Here is a 20,098-nt window from a genome sequence, read left to right on the forward strand (position 1 = left end):
GAGTCAGTGGGGTCTGAAGCTTCTGCAAGTGCATAACTTTGGGCTGGGGCGAAGGTCCCGAGTCTGCTGGCTTGGCCATGGGATGACAGCTCATAGGCAGGGGTCAGCCAAACTCCATGAATTTTTGGCAGGTATTTCTGGCACCCATCCAACTAGGAAGCTCATGTTTTAATGCACAGTATATTTGGCCAGGTCTTAAGATGGGACAGGCTTCGTTTATTTATAGAAAAAGTTTAGAATGTGTACCTTTCTATGCAAAGCAGTTATCAAATGCTTTGATAACAACCAGCAGGTCACACAACACCTGCAAGGCTGTCTTCACCCCTTTGCAGCATCAGAAAAATGTACAGTAGCTGAGGGGTTAGTGCATCCTCTGGCAGTTACTCCTCTCATTCACTGCCTTCCCTGAGTGGTGAAATGCAGTTTCAGAGCTTGAGGTTCTGCACAATCCAGCCTTGGACAGCTGTCACTTTGGTGTAGACACCAGGGAAGAATGGCCTGGCACAGCCATAGCCCCAGCTTGTGATTCCTGCTAGAAACCACTTCCCTGAAGGTTCTTTACATGCCAGGGGCCCACCTGCATCACCCTGCAGAGAGAGGAAAAGGATCCAGTATCAAGCCACAAGCAGTGCAGCTCCCCCAGCCATTAAATGTTCTTTCTTTCTGGGGCAGGGGCATTTGCTGTCCTGTTCCCCACTTCCCCAGGAGCTGCATTCCAGGCTGGAGAACTGCTCAGTGATGTACCTGCATGAACAATCTGAAGCTGGGATTCTGGAACATAGAAGAGTGTGTTTAGAGATACTGTAGGGTCATGGAACAGGCCCCACGTGGTCTCCTAGCATTATCTCTCTGTGTATTTCCCTGACCTGTCACAGGTTGGTGGGGCAAGCAGCAGGAGGTGTATGGAGGATGGGCATGCATAAAAGCAGCAGCCAGTTGATGGACAGACAGACATCTGAGCTAGGGGAGGCAGGGCAGGGCCCTCCTGAGACAATATAGTCTAGGGACTTGGCACGAGTTTGCTGTGTCCCAGCCACAGCATTTGTTGCTGTTGCACTCACTGAGCAGCTGTCGACGGTGCCCTGTGGGAAACCAGCACACAGCATCCTGCTGCTGATCTGGACAGGGTAGAACTTTTTGCAGGCCTGGTCTCCGATCACGTTCACTGCTGCTTTTTGCAGATGCTTTGACATGAGACCTGAGGAGACAAGTATTGCTGTTAGCTGGGTGAAAAGCACATGGGAAATAGCAGCGTGTGAAGTGGGGTCTCTTACTTGTTTGCCAGAGGGAGAGACCTGCTCTGGGAAAGTGAGTCACCTGGTTCAGCAGAGCAAACTCCGGAAGGTCCCTTGGGTGTGTCATTTGTCAGGCAGCTTGGCTGACCAGACACAAATTGGAGTGGTCCAATTTGGTATTGGGGTGGTCCTTGTACTGCAGAAGCACAGCTGGAGCAGCTGCTGTGGGGGTGGAGAGCACAGTGGCTGGCATGCAGAAAGCTTGGGAAAGCTTCAAGAGGAAAGAGGTGTGATAAAATGGAGGAGTAGTGTGCACGGTAGCTGGGGAGGAGATGATGGTGACACCAGGCCTTGCCCAGCTTGGTATCCTCTGCAGCATATGGCCTAGGATGGGAGTGCTTGGGGCAGTGGTGTGGGAACTTTGATGTTTGGGCTTGAAGTGTTGCAGTGTAGGTGGCCAAGCACTGAGCTTGGCCATCATGGTTGTGGGAGGGCCCTCTTTATCCAGTACCTCCTTCCTTTGTGGAGCCCCAGCCTGTGATGAAGCATCTGGCCCCTTCATGGAAGATGTGAGAATTGTCTGGGAGACATATAGGTCTGATGGTGCTGCTGAACGTGACAGGTGTGCTCAGCTCCAGTAGTGCCACATCATAGTCTAGGCTGTAGACGTTGTAAAAAGGGTGTTTGTAGATACGAAATATTTTCTCCATTTTGCCATCGATGCCACTCAGGAAGGGTGTTCCTAGATAGGCCACCCACATTTTGGGGTCACTGTAACTGCAGAAAGACAGCAAACCTGGCTGTTAGGAGCATAGCCTCACAAGGAGGGCCATCCCTCCACTTGTGGGGCTGGCCACACCTTAGGAGATCAGGACCCCTGTCTCCAGAACCAGTGAGTGTACTCAGGCTTCGTTCCATCCATTCCTTTTCACACTTACCTCTAGGGGCATTTCTCTGATAGGGGGTGTGTGCTTTCTGTGGGGCACAGCATGCCAGCCAGGTGCTGGACCACGAGGGAGGGCAAGGGCAGGTTGACTGATGGCACTGAGGCAAGAGCCAGCTGACTTAACTAGCTTATCTCAGACTTACATGTCAAAGCAGTGAGCTGCAGAGAGCAGCCACCGGTCAGCAATAAGGACAGCCCCACACTTGTGCTCCTTCCGCCGGAGCCAGAGACTGACTTGCCAGGGCCATTCTCCTCGAGCCGCGCTGCTGCCGCCCACGATCTTGCTAAAGGCCAGAGCTGTTGTTGAGCCACAGTCTGGAACACAGGAAGAAGCACCATGGTTTTAAAAAACCATAAATGGAAGGAATTACTTCCTGCCTTCCATAACCTGTGCTGTGGGACAGCCTTCTGGGGGAGCATGTACAGGACAGTAGGATGTGATGAATTCAGTTCACCCAGCTGAGGCAAGTCTTGATGGACAGGGTGTATTTTGCAGACTTGTTATCACAGATCACACCTTCCAGGGATGTGGTATGTGAGGAGCAGGTATTTGGATGGCCTGGCTCAGCTATCAAACAGCAAGGAATGTGCAGCCCAAAGTGCAGTCCCAGGGATGCCAAGACACTTTCTGGGCTGCCATGTTGTGCAGACCTGTCTTGCCACCTTGTGCTACCAGACTGACTGGCCAAAAGGCCTGTGTGCTGGGAAATGGGTTCAATTGTCTGCAGCAGAGTAGAAGAGGCTGCACTTTCTGGCAGTAAATTTGGATCCAGCTCATCCAGCTGTATCTTGTTTTAGGGTCTGGCAGAGCAAGTATGATCTGGACCATAGTGGGCTAGCCTAGGACCCCAGTGTCTGGGCCCAAGACAGCCAGTGTTAATATGGTGGGTACCACTGTGGAGTCCAGGTCATGTAGAGCTGGCAGCAGCCACGGGCTACAGAGGAGAACTCACCACAGTTGTGCTCATCGAAGCCATTGCTGCAGTCCACAACACCATCACATTCAGGATTTTCTTTTCCAATACACACCTTGCTGGAACACTTGAAAGTGAGGCTGGTACAAGGCACCACTAGAAGGCAATAACCCATGACCTGCTCAGTACCCTCTATGCTGGAGGCCTCCTGCCCACATGTCAGTGCATCAGCTCTCAGTTTTACCTGGGGTTTGGGTAGGCTTGGCAGTCTCGGTCGTTGTCAGAGCTGTAGAAGTTTTGCTCATGGTTGTATTCATCTTTGTCCGCAGGGTGGTTCTGCTGGCTGGACCTGCAGCCATTGTGCTGGGCTGGATAAAAATGGCTGTGGTAGAAGTTCTAGGGATGGCTGAGCTGGAGGGGATGCTTGTGCCACCACTGGGCAGCTGGGAGATGGTGTCCAGGATCCAGTCTGTGAGTTTGGTAATTCTGGAGTACACACCAGGTCTCATAGCCTGGGCACAACCAAATCCCCAGCTCACGATGCCAGCAAGGTAAAACACTCCTGGAGTCACCTCACAGGCCAAGGGCCCACCTGAATCTCCCTGCAGAAGAAGCAAGGCAATGGCTGCTCAGTCCAATCAGGTCTGCCCTAGGATACACCAGAAGCACTTAACTGCCCCCAACTCCTTCCTCCAGCCTTGTGGGCCTGTCTGCTGTCATGCAATGTGTATGCAGGGCATGAGCGTGGAGAAATTGAAGTTGGGGTCAGTGACTCAACCTGGCTCCTGTCAGCACCTTTCCACAGCTGCCACCAACTGCCACTGACTCACTGCCACAGGAGGAGACCTGCTTCATCCAGGATTTGTCTGGCCAGACAGAGTGGTGGGATGTTGGTTTAAGTAATTCTCAACTTGGTGGAGCTTTATTTGCTTTCCTAAATCCCCAAAGAAGTGGGCTGGGGTTTGTTTTGTGCTCAAGTACATGTGAATTACACAGCTGGATTACAGCAGCTCAGTAAATATTTCACAAGGATCTGCTGAAAGCAGAGTTAGCCCAGCTTTCTACAACAATCTACAGCGTAGAGAAATCCCACACTTTTACCTGGCATGAGTCTACCATCCCCTCCATGAAGCCAGCACAGATCATTCGGTCAGTGAGGGAGAAGTTGTAGAGGAAGTTGCAAGTGTTCTGTTCTATGATGCCCACAGATGCTTTCTGCAGGATCTCGGGCTTGGTGTCTGCATGAAAATCACAGAATTAGTGAGTGCAGCAGAGGGAAGGAGCTAGCTAATGGCTTTTAGACTGACTCAACACATATTTTGGGAAAACAGGCTCTAATCCCACATGGGAATTGACTCCTATAAAACCTGTTTTCTCTGCAGCCCTGAAGCTTGGTGCTCACCCCAGGGTGCAGTTTGTGTCTGTGCTAAGGCTTCTGCACAGTTTGTGTCCCATGCTCCTGAGAGTCTGTGGGCTTCTTGTCAGCTGGACTTGTTTGGTAGCACATGTGCCACTCTCAGGCTTTCTCCTTATAGTGGGATCTTTGCTTATGCTCAGTGCTTGAACACCTCTGTGACTGAATGGCTGACACGCCATCCTGCCAGAGCTGCAGCAGGCTCTGAGGCAAGGCCTGACACTTGTTTAGCACAGCAGAGCTACTGAGGGCGGTCCGGCAGGTTTTTCCTGGCTCCCACCAAGCTGCCTCTCCTTAAGGTAGTGCTCTGTGTGCCTTTATTCTTGCTTATTCTTGTGTTTCTGTCAGTTCCTGACTGTCCCTGTTACTGATCCCTGTCCTATACATTCCCAGGAATGTGGATTGAGCACGGGCTTTGCTGCTCAGGGTATCACTGCTCCAAGGCAAACCAGCAGGTAATGCATTACTGCTTACCATTCCCTTCCTGGAGGTCACCCCATCCAGAAATGAGGCATTTCTTGCCAACAGGAAACTTCTGCATGGCAAGTGGGAGGCACACAGGCTGTATGTATTTGTTGAAGGCAAGAGGTCTTGCCAGTTCAAGTACAGCTACATCAAAGTCCAGAATCATGGGGTTGAAGAGGGGATGTGGGATCACTCTTGTTACATTGACTTTCACTGCATTCTCGTCTGTTCCGTTTATTGACGTTGTTCCCACATAGGCTTCAATCTCTTCTGGCATTGTCCTGCAAATACATAAACCTAAATGTGCATACTCACACACTTACCCCTGGCATGAATTCTGACATTGAAATTAGAGACAGCTTTACATGATCAGCATGCAGCAGAGCAGCCCTACTAAGTCAGGCCCAAAGAACTGTTTCTAGCAGTGGCACCTGTTGGATATTACCTGAAGAGCAAATAAACATACAATAATAATCCTCTCTTCACCTTCAGGAATTTATGATTTCAGGAGTATTCTGGCACACAGGTGGTGTCTCTCTATTCAGTAGATCTTGCTGGATTTTTTGGTTTTATTTGGATTTTTCTAATGCTGTGTTTTGTTTTTTTAACCCTAGGTGAATTTTAAATATTTAGCTTAATTACATTTATTAGAAAAACTGCTTCCTTTTGATTGTTTTCCACCTGCTCTTGGTGATTATTTGGTATCTTAAAAAGACAGTCAAAAGGCATTCCCTAAACACTTTGTACCCTTCATTATTGTACAGTCCCATCAAACACTGCCTTCCCATTAGTTATTTTTATTCCCAGGTCTAGTCTGATCTATTTTGTTGTGCTTGTTATGATGCTGCTACACACCCTGCTCATCCCTGAGCCTTGTGAACACAAGCACACGGTGTTACTCTTGCCCTCCCTGTGATGTTGGAGCAGTCGGTGTGCTGTGCATTACCAGCAACATCCCACTCATCTCCCATGTTTTTTATTGCATCCCTGTGCTCATTAACTGCCTCTGCCACAGGACTGCTGCTGTCAGGGCAATATCCACATGTTTCTGACCTCTTGTTTTGCAATAGCTGATGGAGGCTCATCTTCATTCAGCACTATTGGTTTTGCTGTGTACCTCATTTCACACTTTCCTACCTTGCATTTCACTTGCTCCTTTATTGCCCAGCTGTTTAATGCATGAGGTTGTCTTAAAATCCTTCAGAATTAATAACCCACCTTTTCTGCTTTCAGGAATTTATTCTTGACAAGCATTATCTTCTTGCTACTCACTTCTTCAGGCTACATATAAACCTAGGCTTGGGTTCTTGCAGTTTAACAGAACTATGCAGGATTGAACTGACCATTTTGCCTTTACCAACTGACCATGTGTCTCTATTTCACATAATACAGACAATTTTTAAAGGTTGAGTTTATTAAAGAAACTCTCTTGTGGCACTTTCTTCCACCTCTCTTAGATATGTTGTCCTTTCTCCCTGATCAGGCTGCTTTAACCTTTCTCTGCCTCATTCCAACCTCCCCACAAACTCCTTTTTGCTATGAATGTCAAGCTATAGCAAAAATTAATGTCCAACATGTGTTCTCGATTTCCATTTCTTGGCCCCAGTGCCACACTGTGGATTTGGCTGTGCAGCTCTGTGCCGGTGGGCAGGTGAGCTGGAGCAGGGACAGGGATGGGCTCTTACTCATTGAAGCAGTGAGCTGCTGACAGCAGCCAGCGGTCCCCAATGATGGTGGCTCCACAGAAATGTCTGGAGTCTTCTTTCAGGCTGACTTGCCAAGGGATCTCTCCTCTGGAAGCATCTGTTCCTCCCACAATCTTGCTGGGTTTAGAGAACCCGGGTCGTCCTCCACACTCTGAACAAAAGTCAAAGCATGACTTGTGAGTATTGCTAGCAGAAGATAAGCAAGAAAAGACTTCACTCTCTAACCAGTAGGGCTTAGCAGGGAAAGGTAAGGCCTGAGGTGAGAGATATCTACCCAAGCCCTGCTGGCTGATAGTGGCAGTGCCTGATGGTGGCCAAGTACAGCTGGACTTTCACACAAAATGCTGTTCTGCATCTTGCTCTCAGCAAGTTGTGAATCCCGGGCCTTTCTTGAAGGCAGAGTAATCAGTAGCTCCATGCCTTTTAGCCTTGCCATTACAGATAAAATATTATTCTAGATTTAGAAAAACACCCTTCATTTGCATTTCCTTGCAAAGCTGCTGGGAGCATTCCTTGGAGTGAACAGGTCATCCTACAGACACTTGCCCTCCTTCCCTTCAGGGAGCATGGCTGCTGTGAAGGGACAGCTATCAGTTATGAACTGCTGGGAGCTCCTTAGGTGGCAAGCAAAAGTAAGTGATCAACAGATTAAATACTGTCAGATGCTGCTGTGCCTTAGTGACCTGTTCTGGGCCTGCCAGAGCAGACCAGTTACACAGCAAGATTACACAGTCACAAAAGCAAAGGAGCACATGGAACTGCAGAAGTACTGAGTGGCTTTGTCAGGTTGCTCTGGACTCAGCTAGGGCAGCCATATAGTGGCTTTGTACCTTAGCACTTTGGCAAAGTTGTGTGGCTCACCCTACAAAAGGTCAGCTTAGGTTACTGGAGGAATGAACCTGATGTTTGGATCTACACCAGCCACTCTGCCTGCCAGGATGCACCCGCTGCGGGTGCTCGTACCTTGTGGTCCTGCTGCAGCCCCTGGCCTGCTGGCAGCTGGGGCTGGTAAGGTGGTCGGGGTTGCTCCAGTGGTGGTGTTGACCTCTTCAGCACTGACCATGTTACTGTTAGTCCTCAAGTGCACTGGAGGAACAGTACGGGCTATGGAGGTAGGGAAGGCAGAAATAGCATCCAAGATCCAGTCTCTGAGTTTGGTAACACGTGTGTAAACCCCAGGCCGCCTGGCTTCAGCACATCCAATACCCCAACTCACAATTCCCGCCAGAAAAAACCTGCCAGACGGTTCTTGGCAAACCAGAGGCCCACCAGAGTCACCCTGCAAGAGAAAGCAAATGGTGAGCTCTCCCTGGGGAAGCACTGAGCTTGCCCTGGCCACCCTCAGCATCCCTCTACCAGCGGGAGTCTCTCTGTCCCTTTACATTTGCTCCAGCCCAGTGATGAGTGGAGCATCTGGGTGCTGGCCTTTGGGTGTTCCTCCATGTGGGCACGCTGTCCTGCTATTACACAGAAGCCTCGTGCCCTTTATATGCCAGAAGAACAAAGGACACAATCTGTAAAATCTAGGATTAAGCATTTCTACTGCTTTAGTAATTTGTTAAACCTCATAAAGGTTAATCCTAGCAGCCCATACACAACCAGATGATGGGTGTTCATTGCCTGATACACAACCCAGGGAGACAACATTAATGTTTGCATCAGGTTTTCTTCATGTCAGAAGTGGTTCAGTTCTTGGTTCTTGTGGGGCCCTGTGACCATCACTGATGGACATGTGGTGTCTGTGAAGCTGGTAATGCCTTCTGGGGATGAGATTGCTCTCGATCAGTAATTAATAACCAGATGGATCATGTTCATCACCCAACTTTGAATCTTCAATTCTTGGCCCCTTCTCTGGTGTTTGTGCTGTATTTGGTGCAGAAATACAAAGCACTACCACCAGAAAAGTGCAGATTTGTTTAGCTGGTTTCTGTTGGTTTGAACGTTCCTGCCAAGCTACAGAGACAGACCTGGAAATCACAGTCCTCCTCTGGCATCACAGTTCTCCTCTCTCCATACTATCAAAGGCAGGCTTGTCTCCAGCTCACCACTTGCAGGATGGAAAAAACTAAAAAACCACTCTGTTGTTCACCAAAAACTGTTGTGTATGTTTTAGTTTCCACTGCTGCCCTTTGCCCATCTGGATTTTTATCTGAAGACCTGTGTGGAATATTGGTAGGGCCAGCCCTGATGACAGTTCAGGAAGACAAGAAAAGTAATTAATTAACTGAAAGAGCCCCTTAAATAACAGCACCCTGCTCTAAGCAGTAAAGAACATATCCTCATTTGTGTCTTCTGCAGTCACTGATCTGTGCTTGGGTCCAAGGCAGGGCCTCAAACCTCAGTGGGAAACAGTGACCATAGTGTCAGTTCTGCTTATTGAAGTGTCACTTGATGCATACTGGGAGGAAGAAGCTTTATGTGGGCAGGTGTGCCATCTTCTCTGGGCAAAGCTTACCTGACAGGAGTCAACCTTCCCCTCCAGGTAGCCAGCACACATCATCCTGTCTGTGAGGACATGGCTGTAGAGACTGGAACATAGGTTCTGGTCTAGAAGCTCCACTGTTGCTTTCTGCAGGAACTCCGGTTTCACCACTGAATGAGAAAGACACAGCTGTGAGCTCAGTGCAGGAAGCCCTGCACAGGATCAGCAGCTCAGGGTACAGCCCACCTCAGCTGGCCAGAGCAAGGTCTGAGCTCCCTTCCCCTGATGCCTTCTGCCCCACTCACACCCCACCACGTCTGCTCTGCTGCCTGCCATGCTTTGCTTACAGAAATCCTCCTTGAGGTAGCCCCAGCCAGAGATAAGGCACTTCTTGCTGGTGGGGAAGTGATGGCCAGCATCTGGCAGGCACACGGGCTGGATGTACTTAGTGAAGGTCACAGGTTTCTTCAGCTCCAGCACGGCCACATCATAGTCAGCTGTGTCAGCATTGTAAGAGGGGTGTGGGATGATCTGTGCAATGTCCATTTTCACTGCACTGCCATCTGAGCCTCTGAGGGAGGTGGTCCCTGTGTAAGCTGCCCACATGGCTGGGTCCTGAAACCTAGAGGAGAGATAGTGGGAGCCCTGTGAACCTGCAGCCACAACATTGTCCTGCAAACCCAAGCTGCCTACTGCCCATCCTGCCATCCACTCCAGGAGTGATGGAAACTCCTCATTCTCCCCGTGGTGGAGCAGAGAGGTGCAGTGGGAGCTTGGGCAGATATGGCAGCTTTTGGAACAGGGCTGGAGGGTGCAAAGTGGTGTGACTGAAACTTACTCAGTAAAGCAGTGAGCAGCAGACACCAGCCACTTCTCTGTAAGGATTGCAGCGCCACAGAAGTGCTCATTGTTCTCTCGAAGGCTGACTTGCCATGGGAACTCCCCTCTGGATGCCTCTGAGCCTCCAACTATCCTGCTGGCAGTCTGCATGGCAGGACGACTCCCACAGTCTGAAAGGGAGGAGAAACTCAGTGCCCCAGGATCCTGCTACTGCACCCCAGCAACACACTCCTGGGGCAAGTGGGAAAAGCTGCTTCAGCTTTGTGTGTGCTGCTGGCATATGCTCAAGCAGCAGGGTGGTACTTGGGATGTCACAAAGCAGCCTTTACCCTGCAGGCTTGGGAAGAGCACTGCAAAGCACTGGGCCATCACAGCATCCTCCCTGAAACTCTTCTAGAACAGCATCCTGACTAGTTTGATGAGCTTAGCTACTGCCTTGTGATAAGCTTCCAGCAGCTCATGGGCATGTGTTCTTGTCCATTGTGCCAGACCACCAGTAAGGTGGACCTTGTCACCACAACCCATCACAGCTGATGGGACTAAGGTGTTTCCAGGGCACAGTGTCCCTCATCCCAATGCAGTCATTTACTATTGCCTTGAAAAGTCATGGCATGTCCTTGGCTGTTTCCAGTGCCTGACAGCCACTGATGTCCCCCCTGTCAAAGTCTGCCAACAGTGGGCTGTGGCTGGGTTCTATGTCCAGGACACCTGCTGTGGGAGATTCAGCACAGCCCCTTCCATCAGAGGCATCAGCACAGCCTGTCTGGCTGTCACATTCAGGGCTTTCTTTTCACATACTGGATGCTGGAGCAAGCCTGTGTCCCAAGAGCAGCTCCCTGGGGACAGCAAGGCTTGAGTCACTCATGTCTTCTGCAGTCCACACAGCAACTATCCCCTGCCTTCCCCAGGGGCAACCACCCCTGTATCCTTGTCCTTCTGCTCCCTGGCTGCCCCAGAGTCCCTGCAGGATGGTGCTGGGTGCAGAGCTGCAGCTTGTTTTGAGCTTGCAGGCCCCTGGACCACCAGGCTATGAACAAGATGGGGCCCAAGCCTGTATCTGTATCCAGGCTGCTGGTGAGGAAGAGGAGGAGGAGGCTGCAGAGTGCAGGTGATTCTTCCTGCTGCCTGGCTCTTACCTGATTTCAGTCCAGGTCTGTGGGAAGAAACCTTGTTGGGACCTGGGAAAAGAGGAAGGAATCAGGATCAGCAAGGGCAGGGCAGCCCAGCCTCAGGTCCTGGAGCTGTGTTCCTGGGCTGGGGCTGCCACGGCCTTTGCTGCATCTTCCTTTCCTGCCTGGTGATCTCTGTGCCCACCTGTGGCCAGTGTGAGGCAGGGCCCAGGTCCACAGAGCAGGGGAGGCACAGCTCCCTGGTGCCCTGCAGGCTTTGGGCTGACTCCACGTGGAGAGAGAAATTCCTAAAAGCTGTGGAAGTGAGCTGCCTCTCAGGAGCAGACTGGGGCTGAGGCTATGCAAAGCTGTTTGCCTAAAGCCAAGGGGACTCCAGCACCTTCCATTTGGGCAGCACAAGGCTCCCAGAGATCCAGGGATCCTGCCCTGGATTCTGGCAGAGGGTGCAGAGGGAGCTACAGAGGAGCCCACGCCTTCTTGCTTCCCAGGCTCATGGGTTTTTTTTTAATTGGCTGGACCTGGAGTCCTACAGTCACATGCAACTCCACAGTCACAGAAGGAAAGGAGAATTTCTTGTCAGGTGGTTTCAGAGAGTAATTCAACTACGAGAAACAGCAACCTGAGCTGTAGTTATTGCTACAACTCTGAGGTCTGCCTAAGGGCTGCTGTGCACAGGTAGGTACAGAAAATCCAGCCATTAACTTCCTGGAGCTTCATTCCCTATCCCTCAGACGGATTTCAGGTGCTGCAAGAAAAGCCAAAATAGTTGCAATTCATGCTTTAGGTTCTGTCCTCGTTGAGGATCCCTCAACCTGCTCTGGCACTGCAGAGCAGCTGGACAGCATTAGTGTTGGAGAGGTATCTGGGGACTCCACAAATGTCTCTTAAGCTGGCAAGATCTAGGCTGGATTCTGCTGCTGTCTGGTGAAGCTGGAGCAGCTGGGAGCCAGGCAGATCATGTTATCAGTTTGCTGGGCGCCTGCCAGCACCCCAATTTCTAACACTGACCGGGCATTCAGAGCTAAAACCCTGCAGCAGTTGGGGTGGCTCATGGTGGCTTAGCTGTGTGCCCCTGGGTGCCGGCAGCCCCAGCACAGGGCAGCAGGGCCACACCTGTGAGAGAGGCTGAGGAGATGGTCCCGTAGGCAGCCAGGGAGAAACCCTGCTTGTGCAGGGCAGCTGCCAGCCCGTGCCTGAAAGCTTCCTCCTCCAAGGTAGAGCTCAGGGGCTGGGAGTCCTGGGGGGTGAAGAGGAGGCGGAAATGGACGATCACACTGGAGTTTCCATTCCTGTTGGGAGACAGAGAATTAAGGGCAACCTTGGCTTCATGGTCAGTACAAGGGTCAGGTTCCTGTGCTAGCTCTCTACAGGGAACCCAAAGGAAACAAATCTTATTCTTAATATTTTAATTCTTAATAATTTAGGTTTCTCTGGAGATGTGCTCTGGGTTGACATGATCATTTGAATTATTTTTTTTCCTTTGGCCCAAAGCTGTGGTTGAACAAAATTCTTTTCCTCTGCCTTTCTGACTGCATTTTGAAATTTAAAAATCCAGAACATTGCTGCAATCCAGATGAAAGTCCAGCCTTGACCAGTTTCTCTTTGTACTAGCTTTGAACAAGAGCACAGGTATGAGTTCACCTTCTTGGTGAGGCTTGTCAGAATTCTCTGAAACATGATCTGTAGGGTCTGCAGAGATAGCTGCCTACACTCACCTGTAGCCCAGGATGGTGCAACCAGTGCAACTCCAGTTCAGCCGGGAGTCCTGGAGACTGGACAGAAACTGCAAAGCAAAGAGTGATGGTCACACATTTACTGGACCCCAAGGAGATGGGAATAGATGATGCCTGGGATTTTGCTGGAATGTGGAACTGTTGGTGCCTGGTTTCTTGCTCTGTAAGCAGAAGCACCCATGTCCAGCTCATATGTAAACTTTTTCCCACCCTAGCTTTTAGGGCATGAGGCAGTACATCTTTTTTCTATGTAAGGAATAGGCCTGAACACACGTTTCCCACTCCATGAATGTCTCTCAGGGCCTTGACAGGGCCTCTCAAAGTGTAGTTCAGCCCCACAGTGTACCCTGCTGATGTTTAAGAAGTCCTAGTTTTCCTCCTGCCCTTGGCTTAGAGATTCTGCTGGTGCTACCACCACAGTATTTCACAAGTGTTTTCCCAAGGCCCAGATAACTCACCAGCCTCTCAAGAGCAGGTGTCAGCACCCTGTAGTAGTCTGAGTTCTCTGTCTGTAAGCTGCTATTGAATGGGATTCCTTGCAGCTCCACTGTGTGCTCAAAGCTGGCCTCTCCTGTGGAATGGCAGGCTGCCAGAAAGGGAAGGTGTCTGTCAGAGGCAGCTTTCCTCACAGCTTTGCAACATGAATATCATCCTGTCCTTCAAACCCCCTGTTTTTAGCAGCTTGACTATCCCTGAGCATCCCAGCTGCCTCGGGGGTGCCCCATAACTGCACTGGGGTACCCTGTGCATGTGCAGGAATAGCATTTTGTACTGAACTTGTTTGAACTTGAAAACAGTGGGTTTTTGTCAAGCCTGAGACAGAAATTCATGAACAGATGGGTACAGCCTGGCAACCTGAGATTGGCCCTGTCCTTGCAGGAACAGCCTCGGAAAGGTTCTGCTGGGTACTGAAGCCACCTCAGAAACTGTGACTGTACAGGTGGCACGTGTCAGTCATGTCATGCTGGAGTCTCACTGGCATGCTGGCCTGAGGTGGCCATGGGGCAGCAGAAGCAGCAGGAGAGAGGTGGAAGAGGGAGGGAGATGGTGGCCATGCTCTGGAGTGGGACAGTAAAACAGGCAGTGCTCAGTGGCTGCAAGGGTCATGGTGGGAAATGGCAGAGGCAGCAAGGTACAGTGACAAGAAATTTCAAAGTCACAGAGACAGACTACAGGACAGAATCACAGAATCATGGAATTGTTTAGGTTAGAAAAACCTCTGAGATCATTGAGTCCAATCATTTCACCAGCACTGCCAAGGCCACCATGTCCCCTAATGCCACATCTACATGTTTCTTAAATCGCTTAAATTGCAGGGATGGGAATTCCACCACTGCTCTGGGCAACCTGTGCCAGGTCTGGACAGCCCATTCAGTGAACAAATTTTCCCTATGTCCAATCTTAAAACTCCCCTGGGCCACCTTGAGGCCTTTTCCCATTTTCTGTCCTTGTTCCCTGGGAGCAGAGCCCAAACCCCACCAGGCTGCACCCTCCTTCCAGGAGTTGTGCAGAGCCAAAAGGTTCCTCCTGAGCCTCCTTTTCTCCAGACTGAGCCCCTCAAGCTCCTTCAGTTGCTTCTGGTGCTCCAGCCCCTTCCCCAGCTCTGTTCCCTTCTCTGATCACGCTCCAGCCCCTCAATGTCTTTCTTGTCATGAGATGTTTTAAAACTGAACCCTGGATTTGAGGTGGGGCCTCACCAGTGCCCAGCACAAAGGGACAGTCACTGCCCTGATCCTGATGGCCACACTATTGCTTCAGCAGATCAACATCCCACCCAGCTTGGGTCATCTGTGAACTGACTGAGGATGCCCTCCATCCCCACTGATGAAGATAATTAACAGGGCTGGCTTCAAAGTGGCCCTGAGGATCACCACTGGTCACCAGTCTCCAGCTGGATGTGACTCCATTCACTCCCACCCTCTGGGCCTGGGCATCCTGCTAGTTTTTACCCATTAAAGAGCACACCCATCCAAGCCATAAGCAGCCAGCTTCTCCAAGAAAATGTTTATGGGAAATGGTGTCAAAGGCTTTACTGAAGTTGAGATAGACCAGATTCAGATGCTTTCCCTCATCCACTAGGTAGGTCATCTTGTCATAGAAGGACATCAGATTGGTCAAGCAGGAAAGGAATAGAGCATATGTATCATGAGACACTGAAAATAAAGTGCTTCAAACTCACATAGTGAGAACATGAGCTGACTACAGCCCTTGTAGTTTTTGTGCATTGTGCAGAAAGGTGTCTGCATTTTGATCTCAGTAGGAGGATTTTGAGATTTTTGCTATACGCAGTGCAGACCACTTCTCTTTTGGAGTGCTAAACTGAAAGAATGTAGCTGGCAGCACACTCACCCAGCAGGATGCCCAGGCAGAGGGCTGCTGCAGTGCCTGCCACGGCAGCAGCAGCAGTTACCTTCCAGCAGCAGGCCCCCCATCTCCTCCTCCGGGTGCCTTGCCCTGGCTTTATCTGCTCCATGCTTTCTGAGCAGCTCTACAGATGGGCTCTGTGATTAAAAAGAAGAGGAGGAAAATTACAAGACTGGGATGAAATCTGTCATGCCAGCTAAGGTTACCACAGGAGCATCACTGTCTGCTCCTGCTGGACCATTCCGACCTGGCAATGGCATTAGGCTACGTGTATCCCCAAGGTGCATGTTATATGGATTAAAGCTCTCTAAGTAATATACCTCACCCTGTAGTTGTTCATGAGGCAGATTCCAGGGTGTTTCATATAGCCCAATGCTATTCCACATTTTTTGCAGGAATTCTGGAAGAATTATAAAATCACAGTGGGTGATTCCCCCCCCCCCCTCACTTTACAGCATTTAGCTGAGAGCTCCCAATGCCTACTAATGTAGAGCAATTAATATGTCCTTTGCTTACAGCTTTGCTGCTATCCTGATAGTGCTGGCCAGTGCTAATGCTGGCCACCCACAGGAGCAGATTCTCCTTCCCTGTGGCCAGCATTAGCACTGGTGCTTCCAGTATTTTGCCCCGAGTGGTCCTGCACCCAAAGCAAAGCCCCTTCATGTCACCTTTTCTGCCTCCAAGCTTTCCTTTGCTTGACTGGTTTCAGTATGTCAATGTTTTTCATGCACTGAAGATGCTCAGATGGGATATGTTGCTCCAAGTGTGAATTCAAAAATGCCAAAAATAGAAGGAGTATCTTTCCTGTTTTTTGGTTTTTTTCCTCTGCAGTTTTTCCAGTACAAGCCAGACTATATTTGGCCTTCATTTGCACATCATCAACAACTAGGTATTACTAGGAATGAAACCAGCCTGTAATATACATAGTTATTACATCATTCAGACAGGTTAGTATCTGCAACAAGCCCAATGAGACAAGGAGGGACACTGATTTCCTGTGGTCCTAAAATGTATTAAATTACTGTATTAATATTTCTCCCTCACAGGCATGAAGAAGATGCACAATGCTGCTGTTCAAACTGGCAAGTTGAAGTTGTCTCAGACAATTTGTGAGATCAGAGTGGAAATCCACAGAAGTCCACTCCTTTTGGCCAAGGGTCCAGAGTGATTTTTTTTTTTGAGGACTCAACCTCTAACTGTTGGGGAACTCAGATTTACAGAAGACACCAGAAAAGCCTTGGCAAGGCACAATCACCTCTCAAACTTACTCTGTCTTGATATCGACAGCGTCAAGGGTACAAAACCCACCCAGCTCTTCCCTCCTCAGTTCCTGAGTCTGCCCTGCTGAGGGACATCTCCCATGTCACATTCCTATCCTCTCTGTGCTGGGAGAGGTTGGGCTGCCACAGCAGCGATTCCCTGCCGCTGTAAATCAGACTGGGACTTCAGAGAAGCTGCAGAGGAACAGCCTTTTCTAATGTAAATGCATCCAGCAATGAAAGGAAGAGGGGAGGAAAGGGACACAGGGAGAAGCAGCTCTCTGTTTCAGAAGAGCTTTTCAGTGTTTTCCAAAAGGCGTCAGCAGCTCTTTAAACAGAAGCTTCTAGATAAGAGATTTCAGAAGGTCACTTCTTTGTGAGGCAGCAGACAGAGAAAGGGGAGAGGGAGGGAGAGTCTGTCCAAGATGCCTCTGTTTTTCTAGCAGACACCCAAATATTCTTTTTCAGCTGTAACTGAGCCTGGCACAGATTGGCACTGTGGCCCCCGGGTTCTGCTAACAATATCTCTGTTTGACAATTCAGCTCTGGCTAAGGGGAGACAAGTAGGGAACCTTTTCTCCAGTGGTCCTTGTGGCCTGAATACATACAGATGAGGAATCTCTCCTTCCCTCTTTCGGTAGGTTTTGGAGTCACTGTCCCTCTTGCAGTGTGCTGAATGTGGGCACCAGAAATCCAGTTCAGGTGTGCTGCAACAGTGAACTTCAATGGACCTCAAAGGTAGAACAGGTGCATCTGAGGAAAAAAATAAAAATTGCAGACAAAACTGGCTCTGGCTTTTTTTTTTTTTTTTTTTTTTTTTTGACAATACAATCTTAGTTGCATGTAAAAGTCATGCTACAAAAAAAGGTACTTGGAAACCTAGAAAAAAGTTTGCATTAGTGATTGCAGAAGCGTTTTAACTGGAAAATAGACTATTTAGAGAAACTTTCTACTTCTCAAAACAATCAAAACTTGTCTTTGTTCTCCCTTTTAGAATATTTTCTTTTGCTGTCAGTGGTGTGAGTTAAAAAGAATTAAAAGGACATGTAAATGGAAAGCCATTTTGCAGCAAACAAACAAAACAAACAAACAAACAAAAACAAACAGCAAAATAGAGGTTGCGATTTTTTTTTTTTCTGAAAGATAATAAGGATCATCTATAAATACATAGTGGAGATCTGTGGCAAGAAACTATACACAGTGAAAAATATTGTGACATAAAATCAGAGGAGAGAAAAGTAGATTTTCTTAGTGGGAAGAAACTTGGGAGAGTATTAACAGTCATGAGTTTCCAATAGGAATACTGAGAAATAAAAGCACATTTATGTTTTTTTTGTCAGCTTATACATTGTAAGTGGTTATAAAATATGCCCTTGTAAGCAGGGTGTGGGGAACTCTGACCTAAGAGAGTCCCTGCACCAGTGGGGTGTCTTTTCACTGTCACATTTTAGCAGAGAAGGCATGTCTGATGTGCAGCACAGAGTCAGAAAGAGCGGTCCTGCAGACTGTCACCATCTCTGGCTGTCCCTGAGGATCTGCCACAGTGCTGGGAGTTGGCCACCACCCCTGCTCTGCTGCTGCTTGGCAGCATAGGGTTTGTTTTCTCCACAGAAGTCTGAATTTTTCTCTAGGGCAGCCTTGAGCCACTCCATAGGATTTCCTTGGAAGATGTCTTTTATTTCTCAGCTGATTCAAGTAGGGAAATTGTAAAATATAAAGCGTTATGGTAAATACATTCCTTTACCCAATTAGCTAAACAGTCACTAACACCCACTCTTCTTGTCAAAGAGGAAAAGTAGCACGTGTGTGTGTGTGTGTGTGTGTGACTGTGAGAGTGTGTGAGTGTGTGTGTGTGTGTGAGTGTATGTGAAAGCGTGTGTGTGTGTGTAACACTGTGTGACTGTGACTGTGTGTGACTGTGACTGTGTGTGTGTGAGTGTATGTAAAAGCGTGTGTGTGTAACACTGTGTGAGAGTGTGACCTCACGTGTATGTGTGCGTGATCGTGTGTGTGACTCTGTGTGTGTGTGTGTGTGTGTGCATGCACACGTGTGTGTGTGTGTGTGTGTGTGTGTGTGTGTGTATGTGTGTGTGTGTGTGCATGCACACGTGTGTTGGGGGCAGATCCCCTGCAGGAGCAGCAGAGGGACAAGGCAGGCCCCAAGAGAGGCCCCTGGTTGTTGGCCCGTGCCTGGGACAGCCCCAGCATGGCTGTGGCAGGCGCCTCTCCAGCTCAGGTGATTCCACACACACCTGCAGGGCTGGCCCAGTCTCCAGCACAAATTATGCAGGTTCCTGTTTCCAGGTAGAAACTGTCTTCTTGCAAAATGCCACAGCTCCTGACTCTAAAGCACAGTGGTGACCTCCCAGTGCTGCCCAGCAAAAGAGCTGGTTTTCTTCATTCACCTCCACAAACCCTGGCCTTCTTTCTTCCACTGCTTGGTACTTCTCTTCCTTCACCTCACCGTGTCTTCACCTTCATGTTTTCACCTCCTGAGACCTTTTCTTCCGCCTTCTTAGCCTTCTGCAGTCTCTCTCCCATCAGAACGGGAGTGTTTACACTCCTGTCTTGCTCTGCACTGCCCCAGGCTTCCTCCTGCTGCTCTCCAGCTTCTCCCATTCCCAGTCTGCCAGCCCCTACCAGCAGCCCTCAACCACAGGGATGCAAGCTGAGGTGCCCTGCTCTGAGCTGTTGGCCAGAGGAAAGAAAGACAGAAAAGAAATAGTGGTACCCGTGTTTTCAAAAGTCAACTTCATTTACAGGTAACTGATGCAAGGAAACCCTGATGTCCCCCAAGGGACAATGTAAGAAAACCACTGCCCCATCCCCACACACCCCCCCAATGGTGAGTCTGGGCTGCTCTGGGGTCTTTGTGCTGCATTTCTGTATTCCAGCATGCTTGGTTTCTCCCACACTGTGATGATAAAGGGCAGCCAATATGCTGCAACCATTTGAATAACCAAGGGTTAATGGAATATTTGCTTCATCCCATAATGGGGTAGTGTGGCTCTTAGCACAGCGATACAGTGTCTGCTGAGCCTTCAGACACAGGGGCTGTAAAACTGTCTCACTATGACCTGTAAATCCTGTAAACCCAGACAGAGCCTTTGCAAAATGATGGCACAAGTATGAAAAACATGGCACTTGCTCAAGGCAGACCACAAGCTCAGCAGCAGATCTGCCTGCAGCCTCAGCAAGTAATGAGTCTGTGGCCAAAGACAAATAAAGGACTATTGATTTTATCACCGAGATAAGACTTGTGGCACTTCAGAGGGGGAATACAGCAGAAGCAGGATAGTTCTCCAGAAGGAGGTACCCCAAAATCAGAAAGCAGACTCCAATATGCTATCACTTGGTAGGTTCACCATCCAAAATCACAGCTGCCAAAACAATAAACCTTTGTTGACATATATATGACACCAAACCTGAGCCTGAGCAGGAGAGAAGACACCCATTTGCTGTGAGATGAGAAGCACGACCACAGGAGATAACAGATGTGGCTGTGCAAACAGATCTGCTGGCAGAGCAGGGTGGTGGGAGCAGCCAACCTGAAATATCTCTTTTAAAACGGGGTCAAGCCTAGTGATTTTATCCTTAGAGCTGAGAATTTAGTTGCATTGAAACGAAGCTCAGAACTTGTGCCAGCAGGTACTGAGAATGGTAGAATACT

At 49.3% G+C, this 20,098-nt stretch overlaps 1 protein-coding gene across 1 annotated transcript; it reads right to left on the reverse strand.

Annotated features, from left to right (window-relative positions):
• Positions 1 to 279: 279 nt before the first annotated feature.
• TMPRSS9 (transmembrane serine protease 9) lies at positions 280 to 17,164 on the reverse strand. Its single transcript, XM_058041020.1, has 19 exons — positions 17,037 to 17,164; positions 15,155 to 15,306; positions 13,264 to 13,391; positions 12,788 to 12,855; positions 12,186 to 12,361; positions 11,079 to 11,120; positions 9,941 to 10,112; positions 9,450 to 9,724; positions 9,136 to 9,272; positions 7,644 to 7,959; positions 6,660 to 6,831; positions 4,984 to 5,255; positions 4,197 to 4,333; positions 3,340 to 3,697; positions 3,135 to 3,251; positions 2,325 to 2,496; positions 1,747 to 2,012; positions 1,062 to 1,198; positions 280 to 587 (listed from the first exon to the last, which is right to left on the reverse strand). The coding sequence occupies exons 2-19, from the start codon at positions 15,276 to 15,278 to the stop codon at positions 426 to 428; spliced, it is 3,231 nt and encodes a 1,076-aa protein (XP_057897003.1). The 5' UTR covers positions 15,279 to 15,306; positions 17,037 to 17,164; the 3' UTR covers positions 280 to 425.
• Between the last annotated feature and the right edge of the window lie 2,934 nt (positions 17,165 to 20,098).

This window comes from Melospiza georgiana, chromosome 26 (genome assembly GCF_028018845.1).
Source record: "Melospiza georgiana isolate bMelGeo1 chromosome 26, bMelGeo1.pri, whole genome shotgun sequence".
NCBI lineage: Eukaryota > Metazoa > Chordata > Aves > Passeriformes > Passerellidae > Melospiza > Melospiza georgiana.